This window comes from Aptenodytes patagonicus, chromosome 10, assembly GCF_965638725.1.
Source record: "Aptenodytes patagonicus chromosome 10, bAptPat1.pri.cur, whole genome shotgun sequence".
In the NCBI taxonomy this organism is placed as follows: domain Eukaryota; kingdom Metazoa; phylum Chordata; class Aves; order Sphenisciformes; family Spheniscidae; genus Aptenodytes; species Aptenodytes patagonicus.
Window position 1 is genome coordinate 16,390,373 of NC_134958.1, and position 13,875 is coordinate 16,404,247.

Below are 13,875 nucleotides of genomic sequence, written 5' to 3' on the forward strand. Positions count from 1 at the left end.
GTGTAATAGCTGACTAGACAAGAATATTGAATTCATCCTTAAACAGTGATGCTCTACAGCATGGTAAGACCTCTGTTATCAGTGGTAACACTTTGGAACATTGCTTAAAGTATAATCTTTTATGGAATAAACAAAGCAACAGTGCTTTACTTTCAGCACATCCTGGACAACTCCATCTAACAGAAATGTCTTATTCTGCCCTCAGCATGGTCTTGAAAAAAAATTATATAGGGTGTTCCCTGGACCACATTCAAATTTTCCCAGGCAGTTCCATGGAGATTGAGAACACTAGTAGATAGAACTGATTAACTGATGTTTCTTCCTCTATTGTTAACACAGTTTTTCACCATGAGGGGCTCTAACCATGCTTCTCTGGTTTCTTTGGTGCATTAAACTTTCAACAGCTTTGTCATGCTTTCTGCTAACTTTTGGCACACAGTGTCCCTCAAACAGAAGAAACGGCTCTTTTGGAATGGTGAGCAAATATTGCTGTTCTTAAATAATCAGAGCTTTGAGGTCTGAATCTCAGGTCAAGTGCTGGCGGTTGTAATTATGGGAAGACCAGAAAGCTTTAGTATGATATACTGTGGAACAGACAGTCCTGAAGAAGACTCTGCCCTCCTCTGTGCTCTGTTATTCCCCTGTCGCCTACAACTTCTCCCCAGGTCTTCAACTTTGTTTGGCAGATACAGCAAGTCACAGATAAACTACAGCTCTGTGTGGCAGCTAGGAGTATTTGTCCTTCCCCTGTGGAAGGCTGTAACACAGACCTGCCCCCAGCATCTATTACTCTACTAGAAGTGTTCAGGTGATCCAGTCTGAGTTAGTAGGTTAGGGACATTTGAGATGTCATGATTTCTGGTGGGAGATGGAGATGAGTAACTGGGGTAGAAGGCTGTAACATCTACATCTGGCTCCAGTTGACAGGAGCCTTTTTAGCTTACCAGGATGACTGTGGCTGTAATTTAGATCCCCAACTTGGTAAAACGTTTCTATGTGGAAAAGCTGCTGAAAGTTCTCAAGCTTTCCCTAGTCTTTCAGACATTGGTAAGTTTTGAAAATGAATATAGGATTGTAACCAACTCCTGTAATTCGTACTATTCAGAATCATTCTTCTATTCACTTTCCCCTTTTAAGGGGGAAGACCAAATCCTTATATGCCTATTTATTTAGGTTACAAAGTTCTCAGAAAATGCAGTGAGTACAGTGTGCCTGCGCACAGCCTGAAACAATAGCTCAAAGCAAGGTATGAACTGTCCCATTCATCTTAATGGGGTGTTAACTTCAAAACCTCCTGCTGACAATTTAGATATCAACATTTTTAACTATTTCATTGCTGATCATTTAAGCAGAAACTTCCAGTTTGTGTTTTTATCCTATCCTAAACGGCTGTCCTGTACCTTCTCAGGTGCCAAAAATCTCAGCTGCACAACATCATCCAGCTGCCAAAATCTTCAGCTCCCTGCTGACAGTGGCAATGAGGATATTTCAATACACAATGCTTAAATTGTGAAAATCTAAAAAATGGAATAGTCTCCATTTATAACTACTATCAAAACAGCTTAACAAAGGAATACTGCGCTGACTAGATTAGCAACTCAAGTGTAAACTGAAGCCCTCCCTTTTTATAACTGCTGCAAGGCAAAAAAATCACAGAATTTGCAGACTTAAAGCACTAAACCACCTTGCTGCAGAGTTTAGGATGACAAATGTGTATGGGAACATGACTGTGAATAACACCGTTCCTATATGCTTGGTTATAATTTTTTTCTGTTTTCTTTTTGTCTATGAATCTGGGTTCAAATCTTGTCTTTTTATAAAAAATACCACACTGTAGGCTGCTTCTGTAACATTAAAAAGTGCAATTAGATACAGCTATATTGGTCCATTTCACTTTGTACAAAAGATATGCCCTAAAATGAAAAAAAAAACCCAGGCACCACACAAACACGCTTTCAAGAAAAATATGGAAGTGCTGACTTACAATCAGCATCTGCAAAAATAATGTTTGGGCTTTTCCCACCCAGCTCCAGTGTAACTCTCTTCAAATTACTCCTTCCAGCTGCTTCTTGGATCAGCTTCCCAACCTGAAAGGAAATGGAGACACATTTTACAGGGAATGTAGTTACACAGTTCACTTTAACAGCCAGTGTTGGCTATCACTGGAACAGAGCTTTAAATAATCCAGCAGGTTCTTCGATCCAAACAGATTCTCATCAGCAGTGGACAGCTTTCCAGGTTTTTTTTCTAGAAATTGAGAGGGGATAAGGCACAGTACAAAGTGTTTGTACCCTTCACCCAATTGTATCTATGCTAAAACTGCTTGGGGCTTTCTTTTAGGGTGCTTTAGGAGGGCTGAATTAAAAATCTGAAACTGGTGTAAGTAGAATTACTTCCATCCAAACTAGTGGCATGTTCACAAAGTTTTACATACTATTATTAAGAGGTTTAGTTATATAATTTTTAGTGGGAAAAAATAGATCTGACATCTGAGTATATATTAAGCATGTGTTAAGCTTATTACTATTCATTAGCAATAACTGCTATCATACTTCTTTATATAGTCCAGGTGTTAGTTACCCCAGATGATCACTGCTTTTAGAATTTATTTCACTCTTACTACTTGTAGTTACTAAACTGCTAGCCAACCTGTTTGTAGGAGGGCATTTGTTCTCTTCAAAATACAGTTTTCAGTGCCCAAAGGTTTAAGTAATTTGACCATTAAATCATGATCCAGAATATGTCAAGTTCTGATGAAATCGTCAGCCTTTTCTGCAGGGTTAACAGCACACAGCAGAATACCAAGTAGGACAAGAAGTTAACAGAAGCACCATCCCAGACCTGACCCTCAGCTGCACCACAGATAATCTTAATATGGGTTGAGGGGGTCAAAGGCACCTCCAAAATGTCTTTGTAGATTGTGGGGTCAGCTGGAGCAGAATGCAGCCCTGTGGCTGGAGCAGCCGCAAATTGCAGATCTTGCCAAGAAACATGAGGGTACATTAAATGGGGTAGCAATCTGACAGCTACGTATTTGACATTTCCCTGGAAAACGTGCTCCCTGGAAATTCTCCCCTCCCTGGATCAATGAATCCAAAATAGATCAGATTTTATACTGTTGCAGTGTAACTATGCCCATTTTGCAGCTAAGGAAGTAATCACAGGTAGATTTAGGCCTCTACATGGTAAAACACAGGATTAAAAGTATCTATTGAATATTGAGAAGCTTGAGAACCTTGATAAGTGCTTTCTTTTAACTGGGACATGTTTTAAGGTCACACAGAAAGTTAGATGTGAAGTGAGATGGGAGTGAGTCCAGAGCTGGACTTTTTTTCCATGTAGTACTCTGGTCTCTAGCTGTTTTCTATTTCTAAGGTCAGGTGAGTGAGATTCCCTGCCGTAAGGGGTTAATGGATGAGGAGCTGAACCTCTTAGAGAACTGAAGGCAGTCTGCTAGAGAAAGTTAAGTCAGCACTGGAGTAATCAGAAAGCAAATGAAACAGAAACCAGGGCCCCCACAGAAAAAACAAAGCAAAAACCCCACAGTATAATGAGGGAATTGTCAACCACTTCATGTACTTTTGTGATTAACTGTTTATCTGGTGATACCACAGTCGAGTGTGACTGAGGTTATTTCTTAAAAAAAAATTAAAAAAAAAATTAGCTTCTTTACCCCTGTATTGATGGAATGGAGTGTTGACATTATCATGAAATTCCTTGCATATCCCCTTAATTGGAGCTGATTTTATTGCTATGTTTGACTGACAGCCAGAAGTGAACATGAAAAAGAAGGACCCTTTTTGCCCTCCACCCCCAACACATACATTGAGCACGTCATCTGGAAATTCCAATCTCTCAAACTGTGCTGAAAATGTACACTGGAAACCAGTGAGAGTGCTGTGTTTATAGCCAGTGCCAGCCAATGCCATTCACACCCTCACTGCCTTGAACCTCCCTCTCTCAAAGAACAACAACCACCTATTTCCCCTCAAAAATTCACAAAGAGCAGAACAGACCAAGGAAGCCAGAGCAATGTGTCCAGCCCACCATCTCTCCGCCTTCCATTCTACCACTTTTTAATGTCAAAACTCTTTTGTCCATATAAGTAAAGATTTTGAAAGGATTCTGTGCAACCAAGTGATTGGTAAATATGCAAAGTCCAAATATTATGTATATGGCAAATATTAAAGTCCAAAGAGCTTGGAGACAATGGTGTTAATTTGGAAGAGTATTGTCCAGAGTATTGTTAAGACAAAGAGGTTGTTGTCAAAGTATAAACTTAACAGACAGCTTCACTGTCCTTCTTGTTAGAAATCAGTGTAGACATCAGGATGGTAGGGCTCATGCTGCTCAGCATTTTTGTTCACTGTGCTCCTATTGTGCCCTATGCACTTACAGGTTGAAAAAAGTCTTAGAGAAGGCACCAGTGCTGTGATTATTTAGTGACAAAGGCAGCCTTTTGTGACTGACCCTCTCTTTATGGAGAAAGACAGCATGAAAGGGATAAGTGATAGTGCTGCAATCTGTATGGTCTTTCAGTACATGCTTCCTGTGGTGTCTCTCAGCTATATCTGTGAGCTCCCAATAGGCAGTACAGCCTTGCGAGGGAACACTGGAAGAGAGGACTCCCCCACAGATAATGGAGCTGTGTGATTATTCAGCAGGAATGTTGGCAGAGAAAGCCCTGACTCCCCATCCTTGTTTTGAATAGGCTTCAAGATTGATATCAGGAGTATCCCTGGATAGCTTGTGAAGTACCATAACCTTGTAAGCTGCATGGAGGGTGAGGCAGATGTAATTTGGCCCATCTCAAAGAAAACAATTTGTTATTCAGAACAACAACAACAAAAAAGATTGAAGAAGCATTTTGCGGCACCCCTGTGCAAAAAAGCTATTTGAAGAATAGTCCTGGAAGAGTCTTGTTTCTGGACTGTGAACTATATGACATTAGGCATTAAGAGTGTATCATGATATAAAGCATTTGATTGTTGCTTATTTATGCCTTCTGTGTTTGGAAGTTTAATGTCTCTTTCAAGAGGAGGCTTATGCAGTCACATTTTAAATACTTTGTGCAGAAATTCAAAACAGTCTGCGGCCTTTCATGTTCTCTTAATTTTCTGTTTTCAGACAGAAATCAATGTTTCTAAATGGTACAGGTAGGTTTGCCTGTTACTGTTAAAGCACTGGAAGTCTCATTAGTCAAAAGCAAACCTCCAAGGTTTGTGATACTTCCTCTACAGCTCTCTCAGAATGCCTGGCTTCTCCTCTGCTCTGAACCTTCCTTTGATCACAGATACACGTTAAATCATTAGGGAACACCTGAATGTAAGGGAACAGCAGTCTGGCTGAACAGCAGGTAGTTTTCTAGCACACTGCCAGAGACAAGACTGTGAAGGTAAGACTGCACAGGAAGCTATGTAGATTAAAAGATTCCATGAACAGTGCAAAATTTGACAGAGGAGACATACATCTTCAGTTACTTAGGCATTTTAGTTAACTGGGCTGCCCATCTTCGCTATTATACCTTTCTTGGGATATTGAGAGAATATCTGAAGAACAGTAAGTGTTTTAAGTTACAAGAGATTGATTAAGTTTTGGGGAGATGGTATGATCAGACAGAAATTTTTTATGTTTTTTGGAATTGCAGTTTTCTCTCTTCAGCTATTGAGGCACTGAATGTCAGTGTTTTGGCAAAACCTTCAAACCCATGCTGCTGCTTACTTTGTCTGATTTTTTTAAAATTCCAGATTGTATGCAAAAATCTTTCTGAGAAACATTTTAGGACTGCATGGCATGTTCAAGGTGTGTCTCCAGTAAAGACAAGTAAATTTTGAAATACTGACATGAAGAAGAACAGCTTTATTTGACTATGCAATGCCCTCTGTGAGGAGCAGCCCTGAAAAGAACATAGTGAATAGTGCAGCACAAGTAAAAAGGCAATCCCAAACAGAAATTCCTGGAGAGAATCCTAAGCTATAAATGGCTCATTCGTTCCTTGATTTAAATCCTGGCCCTGTGGAAGTCCATGGCTAAACTCTTAACTTTGACAGGGCTAATACACCACCCTATTTGTTTCAGTTTTAAGAAGGCAAATCCTTTTGACATGTATCTTTTATAGGCAAAGAGGCACAACAGTTGTCCAAGGACAGCTCCCTAAATTCTACCAAAAACACCAAAGGAGGAAAAGTGAAACAACTACTTTTCATTCAGGAGGCACAAGCTGTCCAAAATATGATAAAAAATATCAGAAGCAGGAATGAATGATAATGTAGCCTCCCTAAATCCTCCTTATTTTGAACAGGGCATGTTTGTAGCATGGTAAGCTAACAGACTTCTCAGAACAGGTCAAATCACCTTTGGGATTCTTGTTGCTAAAGTAGAAAATGCCAGGATGTAATTCTTCATGATATCCAAAACCAGCAAGAGATTGTGTGATCCAGGAGAGCTGACACAACTCGTTGCTTGTGCAGTAGCTAGACATTCTGTCTACATCATGCATTGTGACATTCATCTCACTTCAGAAATGAAAGGAGAATCCTGCTGAGTAAATTAGAATCAGTGGTAATACAGCTGTTAGCTACAAACATTTGTTTGGCATGAATCAATCTCGACTCTCCTGTAGTTTGCTTTGATGGTCTCTCTAGTATCTTGTTGACTAATGATGAGATCATGGTTTGTTAATCTAAGTGCATAAAGAAAACATTCTGCCAAGCAAAATGCAGACTCTTTTGCTGGGGTTTATTGCAGTTGTTTATAGACCTTTTGTTTACACAGGCATCCAAACCAATTTGTTGGATATTTATTTGGGTTACTCTACAGAACTGCATGAACACAGACCTGAATCCTATCTTTAATCTGTCTGCATTTTAATGGGTCATAGTTTGAACAAAGTGGAAACCAGCCACTTAGGATACATTTCTTGTTGGCCAGGGCTTCAAATGTTTTGTGTGCTATCTATAATTCTCATCTTGAGAGCGTTTAACAACTGGAGAGAGTTGTAAGCCACTCTGATTTGGAAGTAACACATTCATTTTTGAACAGAAGTTATTAGAACTCATTAAACTTTTGCAACACGCAAAATATAATTTTTAATCCAGCCAGTGCTTTAAATGCACATATTTTTAAATGTATAAATTCTTGTTCTCCATAATCATCTCTAAACTTAAGCCCAGAACATACTGCACCCAACTATTCCATGTGCACCCGGAACTTATGGGTATGCAGTTCCCATTCAAATGGAGCACACGTATACAGACATGGCCAGACAGCTCACAGCAGTCAAAATGGCTGTATTTGCAAAGCCTGTAACTGAATTCACAGATTTGAGTGGCAGTAAAGGCAAATGAAGAGTAAAGCAGCTTCTGATGGCTGCTTTTCTCTGCTGTTCCAAGGCCTCTCACCTTTGCTACTTAGCAAAAGTTCTTTCAGAAAATAAGAAGGTAATATGAAGAACCTCTCTGCATTTCTGATATGTGTGAAAATTGTCCCCTCATCAGCATTTGTCTTGGAAATAATTTATTTCCAAGGTCCACTGTTCATTTAACTGGGGAAGCAAAGAGACTTGTATAACCTCTCCTGTACTTCTAAGCTCTGCAGCCCAACAGCAGACACATGGGTCAGCCAGACATCCTGAGTTTGGATTTGTTCTTAAGCTCAGAAAATATAAATGACTGAGTTTTATTTTAATTAAATTGTTGCTAGTAATTTTTTAAAAGGAACTCAAATAGACAGGAATACATGAAACAGTGAAGAAGCTGAGGCAGAGAGGGGCAGAGTGAAAGGGAAAGGCATGTATAGTGAACAACTGGGATAGCGTGGGAGATAGCTGAGCTTTACAGAACCACTCCCAAGGTCCTGGGGAGTGAGAGTTTCACCCTATAGCTAGGAACCAGAAAGATCAAGGAGAAATACAGTAAGACGTAATGAGATATTTAAATTGATTATGGGCTTTCAAGAGAAGGTAGGAAAGGGATAGGAGCAAGTGTTGACATGGTCAGAGTGGCTGGAAGAAAGATTGGTTTTGGCAGTTTAAGTTTCACCTGATTGTGGAAGATGAGGAAAAAAATGTGTCAGTGAAGCCTGAGAGGAGATTGACGTAATTAAGGAGAATCATGGATTAGCCCTGGTTCACTAAAAAAACCACAGTAAAAATAAACACTTTTGTTAAAATACCCATACCAAACAAGCTGCTGAAGAGTATGAACCAAAGCAAGCAGAAAAGCCAAGAAAGCTGCTGGAATCTAAGAAGACACAGTATTTTTAGGCTTGCTTTCATACTCAGGATTATTTTCTTTCTTTCAGTGTGACAGTTGTCAAAGTGAAATTCATAGCCTGCCGGTGTCTGCAGAACCCTTCCTAGTGAGCTGTGGAGGGAAGAGTTTTGAGAGCCATGCACTAGCAGACTGGGAGAGGAGGTGATCCATAGGAGGGTGTTTCATAAGAAGCAGGCAGGCTAAGGGATGAAAGAGTTGGCAGACTACTCTTTTAATGTGCATGAGCTAACCCATAAAAGGAGGGGTCAGAAGGAAGGAGGGAGAGAAGTGAAATCAAACAGTGATGCTACCACAGAAAAAGAGCTCTTTACGATTTTTCACGTATTATTTGGGAGGGGAGTGTGTGCAAAGTAAATAGTAGTCCTTAAAACAATTTTCAAAGCACTAGAGAATCTAAGAAACAGAAAAGAGAGTGCAAACTGGACCAGCATCAGAAATCAGTATCATAAATTAGAAGTCATTTATGTGTTGTCACTGCATAGGCATGGGCTTGAGGCCTTACAATAGTCAGGAGTTTCAAGAGGTACTGGACTAATGCATGGATGACAAGGCCATTGGTTGCTATTAAATACAATTGTCCACATGCACTTTTGGGCTCAGGAAGTCTTTAAATTGTTGATTACCAGAAGCTGTGAGGCTACAGCAAGGAAAGGATCACTCTACACATGCTCTCTTCTTCTGTAAGCATCTGTTACTGGTCATGTTGCAAGATAAGGTGCTAGGCTGGATGGATCTTTGGTGTGGCTATGTCAGGCTTTATTGAGTTAAGGTCATGAACTTGGCCTTTTGGCTCATACTTCTATGGATTGGGTTCTGCACATTTTGGAAAACATTAGCATTAAATTTTTCGTAGGAAGAGCAGCCTGTTTTCTGCCTTTCAAAAATCTTTGCAGGAAATAGATAATAATAGCCTGTTTTTTGTGATTTTTACAGGCAAATGGGGAGTTTTCATTAGCCATAAGTATATACTTTAAAAGTAAAGAATTTATATTTTTTTTCCAAAAGAACCTCCTGGTGCAAACTTGAGAAAAACCTGTGCTTTGGACATCTAAACTTGAAGATTTTTGCTTTTGTACTGACAGGTTTTATCATTAACTTGCTCAAGCTGAAAGTATTAACTGCCTTAACTAGCACCTGAATGAAATGGGGGAATGGAAGTTAATATCATGGCATTTATATATCTGATGGCTATCGGAAATCCCCATCACGCGAGTTGACATGCCTCAGACAAGACCAGAGAGACAAAATATTTCCATTATTATTTCATTAGAAATTGAAATCTGTTTTGGAGAAGTCAAAGACACTATAGTACAGCTCATATCACAGCATTGTGTTTAAAACGTTACAATGTTGACTTGCTGTTACAAAAATTCAGTGTTACAGGAAATCAGAAACAATATGGAATAGTTTACACTAACTCTGCATTAAAACGTTCCATCTGTTCTTGCTTTAGGTTCTTAGAGAATTGCTTTTTCATCTCTGTAATGCTTTTCACTTCCTATTAGTAAGGCTTTTAAAGGTAGGCACTGAGTTAGTATAAAACCCACAGCTTTTGAGTTTAAACGCCTATTAAAACTAAAGCTGTCTGGAACTACAATAAAAATTTATTTTGGCTACAAAAGACAACTTTGAAACCTAACCCATCTGTATTTTTCCTCCTCCAAACAGTGCAACATCCTGTATAATAGAATATTTATCTTAAACAGAGACCACATATCTTTATGAAAACAATTGTTTCAACTTAATGTATGGGGGGTAATCAGCTCATATTAAAGTTTTCAATATTCCAGGATACTAATATAAATTGGTTACAGGAGATGTAATGACTAGAGTAATTCCACAGAATAATCTGAAATCTGATGTTGCCATTGACTTAGAATGTAACCTGTGTGTATTATAATCTAAAATTGCCATAAAAAATTCATGTACAGGCATATAGTAATTGCAGAACAACTGTGTGTGTGGAAATTAGGCATACGACTGCAGCTACAGTTTACTAGTAATTTAGGCTCGTGTATGGTGACTTCCAAACTCGATTACAGGATAATTCCACCAGAATAATTTATTTGAAATAATTGAGCTGGTCTCTGTAATCCCTGGGCCCACCAGGGAGATACCCACACATATCTAGTAGGGCTGCTTGGTCAGTGAATTTATCAACTCAAATCAAAAACAAATTGACTCACTGTGAAGAGCAGTATCCCTGGGATGCATAAAGCCTCCCACTGCCACGAGTGGGAGTCAAACATATCAAAGAGAGACTGGATCCCTGGGGTTTAGCTCCCTCCATACAATAGTTTGTCAGATTTTGAATTGAAAAGGGCCGGGTTTAGCACTCTCTAAATATAACCAGCCCTGAAACTCCCACTGAGATTCCTTTCTGTCTGCCTTCAGACGATGAGATAAGGCCCCTTCTCCTGTGACTTCAGTCTGGAGTACCTCTATCATCCCCACCCCAACCCTGATAACAGCTGGCTTTGCACATATTTGAGAGCAAGACACAATCTGAGTTTTGAGGGATTCGTTACTCTTTCTGTAGATTACAGCCTTCGTCTTCAGACCAAACCTCCGCTGTAACATCTGCATCATTGACTCATAGCAAGACATTTTGGCATCCAGGAGACAACTGACTCCCTTCATCTTCTGGCCAGCTTCTTTCCATCATTTTGGGAACAGACACCTTGGACAATCTCTTTTTCTCCCTGCACTCCTTCCTTTTTAGACCTCCTCCTCATCCTCAATATACTTGAATGCAGCATCAAAGTTGAAGTACATTTGCCCCAATTTGCCCCCTTCCTCTCCCCTTTTCCCCAAGTACGCCAAGATACACAAATTATGGATGCTAAAGTAGCGTTTATGTGTGCTGTGATACACACGGGATGTTCTGCCTACTTGCATGTGATTCACATCCTCATAAGCCCACAGGAAATCCCAGCAATATTTTTCCAGGCATATCTCCTGTGCCGAGGTGCCGAGCACAGCAGGGGCCAGAGGAAAGGAGCCATTTCTGCTTTGGAAGTACTGCGGTACATAAGTTTAGCTGGGAAGGACAGACCGCTGTTATTTAGATGTAGTTCTTTTACTCAGTGACAGTGAGAAATGTAGCACAAGGACTTAATACTATCTCCCTAAGTATTTACTCACATTTTACAGTAACATATCCATGAATCCTCTTACCTCAGTGGATCCAGTAAAAGCAATTTTATCAATGCCAACATGAGATGCTATGGCTGCACCAACAATTGGACCAAATCCTGGCAAAATATTGACAACTCCTGGTGGAAAGCCAGCCTGTCAAAATAGGAATGAATGAAGGGAAGCATGATTTATGAAAACTGACAGAGCACGTTAAAGCAGGCATGTGCTGGTAGTTCCTTCCCCACAAGGAGAGACAGAGACATTATTCCTGTCAATTATTCTTACCTCCTTGATGAGGGCTCCCATATAGAGAGCGCTGAGTGGTGTTTGTTCTGCTGGTTTAATAACTACTGTATTGCCACAGCACAGAGCTGGAGCAATCTTCCATGCAAACATCAGCAGGGGGAAGTTCCACTGTAGGAAAAAATAAAAGTTGATAGATGGAAAAATATTGCAGTGGTGTTTTGTTTTCAAGATGTCAAGCTGCTACCTCACTTATTTCTCAGGCTGATCCTCAACATAAATCTTTCCCAGCACAAAGCAAGGATTTTTTTTTTTTTTTTTAATTACTGCCATTAAGGAAGCAACAACAGTGACCTTTTAGTTCTTTCTCTCCTGTTCAAAGAAATACAGCCCCCACCTGCAGTCTTCATAAAAGAATCTTCTGTTATCTGTTAATTTTTTTAGTCACAACTTTTTATTTCATTTACTGTTTTGCAATTGGCACTTTTAATTCCCCCATGACAAATAGTTCTTGCTTCTGATACATTTGGAAAGAAATGTTTGTTCATGCTGAAGCATTTTTGGATGTAAATTTCCAATCCCTGAATACATCTTAAGATATAACATTTATGCTCAAAATTATATAATCCTGAATTGATGGGGCTACAATAAAAAAAACCATAAATGTCAATGCTCAGTCAAAGAATTTCATTTTCTTGAAAACTTCTTACTGAGCAATTTATATGGAAGATCTTAGAAACATGTTAAGAACAGTAAAAAAAAAAAGTTGAGAAACACTCTTTGCTGATATAAAATTTTGTATCATCAGTAATTTCAACTTTATTTAACTGCAGCAGCAGATGTAGTGAATTATATTAGTTTGATGCACAAACAAGTTGGGGATAAAGATAAGATTAACAAGCCTTTCTGCATCAAGGCCTGATCCTAACAGGTTAAGTGGATAGACCCGCTGATTTCAGTGGAAATGCCAGAGTAATAAAATAACTGCGTTTGCACAATCACTCTTATAAACGCATACAGTAATCTCCTTTGGAAAGAAAATAGAAAATATCAGTCACAAAGAGTCAGCCACTGGCCAGAACATGTTATTGCCTGATGCATATCAGCTGCCACTCTCATGGACATCTCTCTAGCCCCTGGCTAGCTTGAAAAAATACACAACTGTCTGTCCTTCACCGAACACCCAATTTTTTACTCCCTCAGTTGTTTATAAACTCTGGAGACAAAGTGATGTTTTAATTCCACCTCCAGTATATAAACCTGGGAGGGGAGCTATAGGGCCAACAGTGTGCTGACAGCCTGCACTTCTAAGGGTATTGCTCTGAAGAGTTTTAGAGGGTAGTATATAGCCCTGTTTATGCTACAAAGCCGCCAAAGAGCATATGTTTTGATGGAAGCTAGGATGTGAAAGAGGATGAGGAGTTTAGTGTTAGGCTTGCTGTTTAATTTTATTTTTGTAATAACATATTTGCTAGTGTAATGGCTAAGTGCATGCAGCGGCCCAGGGGCTGTACTCTGTGACTGGTAGCTGTGGAGAAAATACGTAACAGATTAGCAGCAGTGTTAGAATAGATGCATAAGCCATTTTGAAGTTCTGGAGGACAAACTTGGAGGAAGAACAAACAAGTATGGTAGATGGCTGGGTACCCTGAACAAGGAGTTTTACAAAGCTAAACTAAATAAACCCTGCTTTTGGCATGATCTTTAGCCTATGGCCAAGTTTCTTCAACAGATCTGTCAGTTAAGCTCAATGAGGCAAGCTTAAGAGATGTCCAGCAACTTTGGGGTTAGATGTTGGGGTTGTCATTTTGCATTATCCATGTGCTTGGCTGAAGAATGGGGACAGAGCTTATTCATTCATAAGGACCACTCGCAAGTCAAGTTAGGAGAGTGCGTAGGTGCTTGCAGGACGGGTGTAGCCACAGACTCTCTGAGTGGTTTGCATGTTTCTCTGAGTTTCTACGGAGTGTCAAACACAATAGCAACCCCTTAACAAAGACATGAAATAACAACAAATATAAATAGGGAAAAAGGGCTTAACATTGTTGAAGTATCTTTTCTGGCTGCTCCTCTTGTAATGGAATTGCTGCATGTTGCTGTTTAGTGGCTTTGTGGTTCACATGAACAAAATAAAAAAACAACATCAACAAAAATTGCAGAGAATGTCCTGATTAGTTCCCCAGTGCTTTGTCAAGGATAAAAGCTTCCACACAATATTTTA

General features: G+C 39.5%; 1 protein-coding gene across 5 annotated transcripts in view; it reads right to left on the reverse strand.

The window, feature by feature from the left end:
- ALDH1A2 (aldehyde dehydrogenase 1 family member A2) overlaps positions 1-13,875 on the reverse strand; it is a 58,988-nt gene that overhangs the window by 10,551 nt on the left and 34,562 nt on the right. For all 5 annotated transcript variants that reach the window (XM_076348278.1, XM_076348277.1, XM_076348274.1 and 2 more), the window contains exons 6-8: positions 11,697-11,825; positions 11,451-11,564; positions 1,985-2,087 (exon numbers count right to left, since the gene is read on the reverse strand). In XM_076348278.1, the coding sequence (XP_076204393.1) occupies positions 1,985-2,087; positions 11,451-11,564; positions 11,697-11,825 (346 nt within the window). The remainder of the gene's footprint in view (positions 1-1,984; positions 2,088-11,450; positions 11,565-11,696; positions 11,826-13,875) is intronic.